Below are 9,713 nucleotides of genomic sequence, written 5' to 3'. Positions count from 1 at the left end.
AAATGATGAAATATAAAGAAAGAAACATAAACTTTTAATTTGCAACAATGTATATCTATAATAAGTGTACCAAATTTTAAGCACATCGAACCATAACGAAGCTCTTTTCGAATGGATAGGTCCCTGGTTCCAATTCCGGAAAAAATACACGTTTTCGGCCCCTGACATAGTGACTACTGAAAGCTATTCACAAACAAAATTTCACAAAAATCGGACCTGCCGTTCGCAAGATTACCTGGTACAAGAAAAATAACGGACTTCTCTTTATAAAGAGGATCATATATGCTATTATAGAAAAAAAACTACATATGTACCCGATTTCAAGCAAATCGGACCATATATGCGACTTTATCGAAAAGGTCTGATCAGGCTCTGAGGTGACTCCACGCGTTGCAAGCATTGCACTTGACTGAGAGGGAGTTGTGGTGTAGTCGTCTCTGGCACACACAGCAGGCGTTAGTTTCTGACCCAGAGTTTGACGCAATGCCAGCCCTGATCAGAAGAGTACATAGCAGATGTAGCCATATGGACGAACAACGCTTGAGATATTTCACCGACCTCAACGAGGCTAGATCGCCGAAACACAACAACCCTTACTCGGGTAAAACCCGAGTCATTCCGGTGCGCAGAAGCGACTGTCGTGGGAATGAGTTGTGCCAGGCCTGCTTCTGGTCTATCTCCGCAGTTCTGCTTCTGCTATGCTTATGGACGGAGGTCGACAACCTAGAACGATGTTGCCTTTACGAATGTTGAGTGCTGTTGGTTGAGTGCTGTTCTGAGACTCACTGTATGGAACGTATGGTCTATATATGACACGGTGTGGTTTGCTCATATATATGAATATATACAGCGAAAAATTCTTTCATATGCTGTCCCGCATGGATCAGTCTCGGGATCGGGATGTATGCTACCCGCCAAAATACATCTCTATGGGTAAAGTTTGACAGTTACGTTTTTCTTTCACCTGCCATAAGTTCACAATTATCAAAATTGACGACGTGTTTATTTTGTTGTTTTCTTCGACAATTGCAGCAGACAGTGGAAGTATTATTTCTAAATTTTCACAATTAATAGAGTAATAATCTGTGCAAAAATATAATTTCAAAATGAGTGCTGACTGGGATGAGATTAAACGTTTAGCTGCAGACTTCCAGAAGGCACAACTGACATCGACTCTGCAACGGTAGGTGCATTGCAATTGCCAGCCAACCAAAAAACTAAACGATTTCTCCCAAACAAATTTTCAGCCTTTCTGAGAGGAATTGTGTCGAAATTGTTACCTTATTGCTGGAAAAGAACCTACTCGAAGCCTTCTTTACCAACGATGGCAAGGAGTATATTACGCCGGAGCAACTAGAACGCGAAGTACAGGATGAACTGTATGTTAACGGCGGCCGTATAAATTTAGTGGAAGTCAGCAAGACACTGAATGTAGACTTATCGCGTGTAAGATAAATACACACTATACATACTTACATAGAGTGCATTTTAAATTTTTTTACATTCACAGATCGAAGAAATTGGTTCACGAATCGCTGAATCAGATACAGAAATATATTTCAAGTTGGGACAATTGATTAGTGAGCAGTACATCACACGTATCGCTGAGGAAATAAACGAGCGACTGTCACAGAAAGGTGAAATAACAATCTCCGACCTAGCGCAACAATTTGATTTACCTTCGGACTTTCTACAGCATGATGTTGTCGAGAAGCATTTAGGCAAGATCATACGTGGGCGACAGGATCCTGCTAATCCTCGCGTATTCTTCACTCAAGCTTACATACAGCGTTGCAAAGCTAAAATACGTGGCGCTTTAAAGGCCATAACGCGTCCGACGAATGTTGCCACTATCTTGCAGCAAATTAATGTGCAAGAAAAAATCTTCCATTCTTTGTTTGATGAAATTGCGCCTGCTGGTAATGTGACATCTAAGCAGCCAAATGCACAATACATTCCACATATCTACACAAAGATGCAGGTAAGAAGCAAATATTCATTATATACGTTGCATGTAGTATAATGCTATGTTATATATCCTACTATTATAAGGCCGACTGGGTCAATTCATTTTACAAACAAAACGGCTTCCTGGAGTACGAGGTCATTAGCAAGTTGGGTGTTTCTGATGTGAAACAATTTATACGCAAGCAGTTTCCAAACGAAGACATTATTTACTTGAAACGCTGTGCCATTGGTTCTAAAATTATTGATCTGACGGTGCTCAGCTCATTGAATGAGTGCAGCGCTACGAAAAGCTTTGTAGACCTAGCCACCATACTGCCTTCTAATATGTCAGAGGAAGATATTGAAGAGGTTTTTGAGACGATAATTTCACGGAAGGGCACAGCACCGGGTAACTTTGTTTTCCTACAAAGCATTGGTAAGTGAATTGCATTTTTTATAATCCTTATAAACCATTATATTTATTTAACGCCTCCAAAAGTATTTTCACAGCAATATTTGAATGACCTCATTCAGCCCTGTCAAAATATTGCAAATGCCAATGCTAAAACTGCAGTTGAGAGTGGAGTTTACCAGCAATACTTAGCTGAGAAACAGCTTTCTGGCAAATCAAATTTTGTTCAAGACTTCGAGGATGATTCAAAGGCTGATAAGCGCGAAGAACGACGCAAGAAGGCTGCCACCGGTAAAGCAGGCGGGGGCAGCCAGGGGCGTGAAACTAAGACCAAGTCAACTAAGAAACACCAGCGTGGAGGGCGGGGTGCTGCTAATGCTGCAGATAGCGATGATGAACAAGATACACGTACAGGGTTAGGCAAGAAAGCGGCAAAGTCATTCGAATTAGTAAAAGTGGAAGATATAGCAAAGACCATCAACAAGACCCTGGAGGAGGAAGGATTGGAATATCTCTCCGACACTATTGCTGCACTTTATTACAGGTTCGTCATTTCGTTTATCAGTTGACCGATAGTCTTTAATGTTTCTGCTTCTCTATCTAAAGTCAATTAAATCAAATTGCACTCGCCAAGGCGCAGGAACTGTTCGAAGCAACTCCTCAAACTAATCGCCGGCAGACACATGCTGCCATACAGGAGCGCATCAATACGTTAATCGTTGATTTGCGTTTATACGAGAAGGGGTTAAAGGTAAAAACTGAATATTTAGTAAATCCCAGTTTGTTACATTTTCTCTTGTATAGCTATTACCCGCCGACACGCAGACTCAGCTGATCAAATATTTGCTCAAATCCCTTGGCAATGATATTTGCAATGAACTGACCGCCTATATTGCTAGCGAAAGCAATTTAACTACGAAAATCACCAACCTCAATGTCGATCAACGCAATAAAATAGCACAAGAATGTGGTAGGAGTACTTATAGGGTTTACATTTAAAAGAAAATATTAATAATTATTTTTTTTTTCAGAGCCTCAATATAAACTAGTCTTGTTTGAACTCAACAAGGCGCTTAATAAAACAGTAGACGATTTTGTTGCTGCCATTGAGAGCGCGCTGAAAGCATGTAGCATGATCATCAAGAAAGTGGACAAGAAAAAAGATCGCCAACTGATACTGCAACACAGAGAAAAACTTCTCCAACAGCTGCAAGAGACCATAGAACCCGCTTTGGTTCTGCACTTAGTATCTTTAATACTTTTTACAACAGTGACTGGTTGTATACTACATGCTTCCGGTAAATTCGTAGCACAAATATTGGCTTTTGTACGCCCCAGTTTGAGTAATGAGCAAAATGAACAACTTATGCAATACCACGGTGAGTAGTAAGATATTTTTGACTTGAACAACATTATTTTATTGAAAGTGTTTCGTCTTCACAGATCTTGTTTTAAAACTATTACAAGCTACGGAAGATAGTGATGAGGCGAAGCTCATAAGTGAACAGTTGCAAAGTCTACAGAATGCCATTAAGGAGTTGGCAGCATGCTATGAAAAGCCGGGCACCTCGAAAACAGAATAAATGCTGGTGCATATACAATATGAATAAACAATACCATTTTGGTAGTGATATGCCTTTTTGTAATGCAAGTCATTAATGAACATATTTAACCATCGCTTGAAACTTATTTTTTTATTTTTTATTTTGCAATAAATCTTCTTACATCTACGGGATTATCGCAAAACCAATATCTGTGTTTAATTTATGTGGGCGTACTATCATTTTAACATTTTTTATGTAGAGCGGTGTAGAATCATAAAGAAATAAACATCAAGTTTTTATGTCACAATGTATTATTTTTATTTGAAACTCTATGGAGTCTGAAAAAAGTGCTTACAGCTATTTAATTAAACATCTACAATTATATAGCTAGGCCAACTACATAAACTATATACATAACGTATTCCAAAAGGAAACAAACTGCAAACGAAAGTCGTATTCAAGTGAATAACGGCGCGCTGCTGTTGTATAATTTGAGTATAAGTACCAAGTCATGTGCGAACTAATAGCTATGTAGCCGTTGCAGAATTTGTTTGGCCTTGTCGCAGGTTTGCCTAGAATTTCAGATAGAGTTGTTATAGATTTATTTTATGTATGTATGGTATGTAGTGAATTTTGAACACTTTTCAATTACTTACATAAAAAGCGGATTCTTTGCGTCGAATGCGTCCAAAGTCTGCTTGATGTAGGTAATTAGTAATTGCAAATTTTGCAGCGTTTCCGATTCCGGCTGTAGCCATACGGTTGGTAATGTATTAACAATTATATAAGCTTTACTTATCGCATCATTGGCTGTGCACACCTGTAAGATTGAAAATTAATAAAATGTAAGTTAGAAGTGGTTTATTATTTAAATATTTTTTTTTTTGTTTTTTTGTTACATACCCTCATAGCCAGTAGTAAATAACGGTTTAGCAATGAACCTATTGCTAGTTCACGCAAAGGTTTATCCGCAACAATGCCCTGCCAGCTAAGAAAATTTCGAAATAATTTCAGACCACTACAGAATTGGCGTTGGAAGAAAGAAGTCTTGGCCTCTTGTACTCTGAAGATCAATGGAAAATTGCAATTGTTTAATTAGCTTAGCTACTATATGGTGGTGTTTACTTACTGCTTAGGAAAAATTGGTATAAAGACATCATTCTCTAATGCTAATTTCATTTTTTCTAAAATCTTTTCAAACAACTGCTGTAACTGCTTTGAAGTATCTTTCAGTGGGAAATCGCGACCCAAGCGGTTTATAAAGCCAATTAAACGCAATGTTTGTGTTGTCGATAGTGGATCCCAGCATTGATTGACTATATCTGCACAATAAATTTGAACAAATTAGCTAAGCATGTAAAGCATTGTGCCTTGATATTTAAATGCTTACCAGTAACTTTGGGTAATATAATTTTCTCAATGATTGTCGGTACTAAACTAACATCAACATCGAGCCGTAGAGACGTCTCGGTTTCATCCTCACTCCAAGCGTAAAGCATGCAAGCTAAATACCAATGCATTTTTTCAATATCTTTGTATTCTTCTAGCAGTGGTGACCAGGATAACATTTCAAATCGTACTAGAGGCCCCAAAATCTAGTAAACCAATAACAAAATTTATAATGCAAACGATTAGAAATGCACAACTCTTATATAAGCACAATCGCTCAACTACACACCTTCGGCAAGCAGAGACTAACAAATGCATCTTTGTAAGAATCCATGTCGGTTTTGCGCCAAGCATAGAATTTCATTAAAATTAGTTCGACTTTATAAAAGTCATCGTTTACATCATTGAATATTGCCTCTGCCTCTTTATGAATTTGCTCTGTTCAAAGTAAAATCAAATATGAAATACAATTCAAATATTTGTTTCCGTTGAAAAATGCACACCCACCTAAATTACTTTGTAATTGTTCTTGGTATCGGTCCGATGTTTCATCGTCGCTGGACATGCCGTCTAAATGCGAAATGAGAAGTTCATTTTTCTCACGATCACAACGTCGGCGTGTACGTCTACCTTCACGCTCTGCAGCGCGGCGTACCTGTTCCTCCGATTCGGGGCCACGGCGTGAACCTGCAGGTTCTAAAGCAACGAAAACGAAGATTTTTACTTTAGTGACATGACCAATTGGAAATAAAATTTTGTTGCTTACTTGATGCCTCCGCCATTTCTTTAGCTTGATCGCGTATATCTTGTCGGCGGCGTTCGATGAGGAAATTCTGATGTTTTGAAAATACATGTAAACTGCGTTTCTCTAATTCATTAATTATCGGGGTCTGAATCAGATATAAGGGAAAAGAAAATTGTTCTAAGTTTTTGTTACAACGCCCATGAAATTTTGTTTTACAACCTTCTCAGTCAAACAGTCGACCAAATCCGCAGCATAGCACTTCAACTCTTGATAGAAACGATATTTTGCCGCCGCCGTTGGTGCCTTCTGTGTGCAATCCAATTCTTCAAGTTTTAGCACCTTTAACTCGTTCGCAATACGTTCGATATCAGACATATGTTTTTCGTTAACCTCACGCAACTTCATCAAACTGTTAAAAAAAAGAGAAGTAAATTTTAAAGTCTTACCTAGTGTAGGTCAATTAGAGAGCACTCTTAAGTTGCACATAAAACATACCGCGTTTGTATAGCATCGTGTATTTCATTTGGTGTGCGTAATGATACTGCTTTGCTCTTCTCCTTTTTTGTTTTCGTTGCTCCACTCAATATTTGCTGTGGCTTCTGTAGTGCGCTCTTTGCATATGCTTGCTCCAGCAGTGTTGATGTGGATTGTTGTTCTGGCGCATATTCCAACGCATTCGTACCGGTAGGCTTAATCATAAACCGCGAGAGTACTGCATCATGTTGAGCACTCACCAGTTGCGCACCAGTCACGCCTTTACGTATTTGTTGATTTTCCCATTCATGCATTTCTCGATCGGAATCCTCATCAGTATCTAGGAGTAGAAGTAGAAAATTGCGTGCTCCCGTAAATTGTTGTGTTTCAATCAAATGATTTGTGCAATAAACCAATATTAATAATAAAAATTGGCGCCATATTCCAGTTGACATTTAACTGGCATGTTTTTTTTTAACTACGCAACGCTACATACAATCGTTGTTTTCCACCGCGTAAAATTGTTCACGTCGTTCCTCACGCTCCTTCTTGCCAGTTGCGACTGTCATGTCCATTCGTTCCTCATCATCCGAATTATCTCCTTCTACATCCTCGCGCGCCAATCGACTGCCCTTCTTAACTGGCTCTTTCGGTTCTTCGACGGGTATAAAGTCGCCTAGACACACAACCAAGCATTCCGAATTATTATTGTTATTCAATTAACTCGTCTGAAAAATTAGAAGTTAGCTTACCCTGCTCTCTAGCCTTTTGACGACGTTTTCGCGCTGCGTGTATCATGGCCGCATCCGGTATAGAACCACTTTCTAACATTTGTTTCAAGTGTTCAGGCTTAGAGAAACGATGTTTGTCATCAGGATCATCTTCTTCCTCTTCTGGCTCATCCTCATCCGACATATCGTTGCGGCCTGCACATATTGCGGCGCGTCCATTAAGAATAACATCAGGCTCAGATTTTTTAACAACGAGCTGTGGACAATATCGTACAAGGACAATGTTAATATACTTAAAGGGAAAACCGGTTTTACTTTAAAAACAAGTTATAGAAAAGGAGATGACAATTTTTTTCTACAAAAGCAAAAATTTTTGGGAAAAGTTTCCATACAATTTAATTTTGGCATGTCTTAAGGTCTGACGATTTTTGATTCCATATTTAATACCGTGGATTGGCAACTATCAAATTGTTTTGTTTGAATTAATAAGCACTAGAGCACTAAATTGGCAGCTCTTGAAAAGAGATATTAGCAACAAAAACCACTCCATGCAAGTTAACTTATATACATATGCACATATTTATTCAAGCCTTAAGAAACATTGAATATAATGTTGCTTAGTTTTTGTTGCTTGATAAATTAATTAATACTAAAAATTAAATTAATTTTAAAAAATAGTTACAAAATCTTATTAAAATATTTATACAACATATATAATTTTAAAACGTACACAATTGTAGAGTAACCCTTTTAGGCGCATAATTCACAAACTCCACCTAAATAATTTTTCGTACCCCTTTCGAATCTATTCTTTTTTTATTTTTATTAATTTGCGCCGAAAAGGACTACCAAAAGAACCCAAAACGGTGATTAAAAAAATGTGTTTACTTCACCGTATTAGTCTGTACAATATTTCTAAGAAAAGCATTTCGCAATTGATTGCTGCCAAATTTTAATGTTTTAAGTATCTAATAAAACAGGAATTAAAGTCAGATAATATCGTGAAAAATCCACTTCCTTATTCCGCGATATATCTTTATAATTACAACATTGTATGGTGCAATTGCGTATTTTATATAAATTATGTATATAGTGTCTTTTGTCAGCGAATGCGAAATGCTTCTCCCGCTTTTTTCTCAAAGCCTTAGCAGCTTTGTCGCATATGAACACTCCACGTACCATGTACTGTGAAGCGCTGCGCGAAAAAAGCTTTTATATTTTTCTCACTTGGAAATTTTTTATTCTTTTTTATATAAAAACATGTAGGGAAATTGATAATAATAACCTTACCACAAAGTCGTCTGTGCGTATTTCTGTTTGGATACTATCAGATTTTTTACTTTTACACTGCTCAGCAGCAGATGCTGAGGCAATGCCTACGGCTTTTCCGCCCATGGTTGCCAGCGTGGTTGTACCCTTATATTTATTGCTAGAGGTTGTTGCTGAACCTAAATTGTAAGAAATATTATTGCTGCTGCCACCAGTAGATCTCCCATTATCGATACGGTCATGCGATTGCTGCCGATCGCGTTGTCTACTTGTCGAGCTGCCACCGATAACACCGAAACTAGAACCTGCCGTAGACTGTGAACTTTGGCGTTCCTCTTTTCGTTTTCTGCGCCGCTCGCGATCCAGCATTCGCATAATTTTTTTACTGTTTGATGATTTGCGAACTTGAAATACCTCCGTATCCTCCTCTGCAAATCCATAAAAGATTGTATGTTAAAAAAAGGAAGTACGTGTGCTGTTGTAACTGATTAAATGAAATGATATTGATTTTACACCATAAACACACACATCCCGAAACTACCCAATCGCTAAATGATTCCTTACCGTCGTCTGCAAAACTTAAAAGCGCTTTAGGTTTCTGCTCCTCGACTTTTTCTACTTTACTAGCGGATTTTTTGCTACCGCCATCTTTATTCTTTTTATTAATCTGCACCGGTTGTTCTCTATCAATGTCCATTTCCATGGTATCTGCTGCATTTTCTTCGTCATCCAAAGTGCTAAATACACGCCGCTGAATTTTCTTTGGTTTTCGGAAGAGCGACATTGTTGTTGTTGTTGCTTATTCTCAAAGTAATGTTGATCAATTTTGTAATATATTAACTAAGAAAACTTTTGAAATACAATAAAATATGAGAAAAAGTGGAAAACTACTCCTCGTCTGGCCTAAATAGGGATGTTCCGATACAAGTAAATACGAGTATGTACTCGATACTTTTACCTCGATACCAACTATTTTTTTACTCGAATCAATGTTTCGATACCTACTTGGGATCGAAAGAAAAGTATTTCTATCCAAACGATTTGAATCTTGTCGGCTATATTTTTCTATGGAAAGTAATCGGGCAGGTTCTGTAATTCACTTCCGAGTGAATTTCAATCCCTGCCAATTTGAATTCAAAGCGAGTTTGATTGAAATTCACTCGAAAGTGAATTGCAGAACCTGTCTGAATTGCTTTATTTTT

The 9,713-nt window shown here is 37.9% G+C and overlaps 2 protein-coding genes across 4 annotated transcripts; one reads left to right on the top strand and one right to left on the bottom strand.

Moving 5' to 3' along the window:
* Positions 1-960: 960 nt before the first annotated feature.
* LOC118741201 (E3 UFM1-protein ligase 1 homolog) lies at positions 961-4,044 on the top strand. The gene is made up of 9 exons (XM_036473092.1): positions 961-1,183; positions 1,248-1,446; positions 1,511-1,981; positions 2,053-2,383; positions 2,447-2,903; positions 2,966-3,110; positions 3,164-3,329; positions 3,391-3,738; positions 3,803-4,044. The coding sequence occupies exons 1-9, from the start codon at positions 1,107-1,109 to the stop codon at positions 3,940-3,942; spliced, it is 2,334 nt and encodes a 777-aa protein (XP_036328985.1). The 5' UTR covers positions 961-1,106; the 3' UTR covers positions 3,943-4,044.
* Positions 4,045-4,201: 157 nt separating this feature from the next.
* On the bottom strand, positions 4,202-9,295 carry LOC118741182 (PAX3- and PAX7-binding protein 1-like). Of its 3 annotated transcripts, none has more exons than XM_036473063.1 (14): positions 9,076-9,295; positions 8,533-8,939; positions 7,264-7,498; positions 7,008-7,187; positions 6,533-6,851; positions 6,257-6,446; positions 6,059-6,182; positions 5,800-5,988; positions 5,582-5,730; positions 5,294-5,498; positions 5,033-5,225; positions 4,807-4,966; positions 4,560-4,723; positions 4,202-4,475 (listed from the first exon to the last, which is right to left on the bottom strand). In XM_036473063.1, exons 1-14 carry the CDS (start codon positions 9,293-9,295, stop codon positions 4,424-4,426), a joined length of 2,787 nt encoding a protein of 928 aa, XP_036328956.1. In that variant the 3' UTR covers positions 4,202-4,423. The 3 variants fall into 3 exon arrangements, with proteins under 3 accessions (XP_036328956.1, XP_036328964.1, XP_036328971.1); XM_036473071.1 differs by having other exon boundaries at positions 4,203-4,475; positions 8,533-8,995; positions 9,076-9,168; XM_036473078.1 differs by lacking the exon at positions 9,076-9,295 and having other exon boundaries at positions 4,206-4,475; positions 8,528-8,616.
* Between the last annotated feature and the right edge of the window lie 418 nt (positions 9,296-9,713).

Source organism: Rhagoletis pomonella, unplaced genomic scaffold, assembly GCF_013731165.1.
Source record: "Rhagoletis pomonella isolate Grant_MI unplaced genomic scaffold, Rhpom_1.0 Rhpom_scaffold_00001, whole genome shotgun sequence".
Lineage (NCBI taxonomy): Eukaryota > Metazoa > Arthropoda > Insecta > Diptera > Tephritidae > Rhagoletis > Rhagoletis pomonella.
Note: the sequence above shows the minus strand (reverse complement) of the source record. Positions and strands in the feature narration are given on the sequence as shown.

What these genes read in the sequence shown, in the direction of transcription:
- LOC118741201 (XM_036473092.1), top strand. Translation starts at nt 1,107, where the DNA reads ATGAGTGCTGACTGGGATGAGATTAAACGTTTAGCTGCAGACTTCCAG. An exon ending in ATTGCTGCACTTTATTACAG is followed by an intron (nt 2,904 to 2,965) that starts GTTCGTCATTTC and finishes CTCTATCTAAAG; the next exon opens with TCAATTAAATCAAATTGCAC. An exon ending in ACAACTTATGCAATACCACG is followed by an intron (nt 3,739 to 3,802) that starts GTGAGTAGTAAG and finishes TCGTCTTCACAG; the next exon opens with ATCTTGTTTTAAAACTATTA.
- LOC118741182 (XM_036473063.1), bottom strand. Translation starts at nt 9,295, where the DNA reads ATGTCGCTCTTCCGAAAACCAAAGAAAATTCAGCGGCGTGTATTTAGC. An exon ending in CGCGGTGGAAAACAACGATT is followed by an intron (nt 6,852 to 7,007) that starts GTATGTAGCGTT and finishes TTCTACTCCTAG; the next exon opens with ATACTGATGAGGATTCCGAT. An exon ending in CACGATGCTATACAAACGCG is followed by an intron (nt 6,447 to 6,532) that starts GTATGTTTTATG and finishes TTTTTTTAACAG; the next exon opens with TTTGATGAAGTTGCGTGAGG.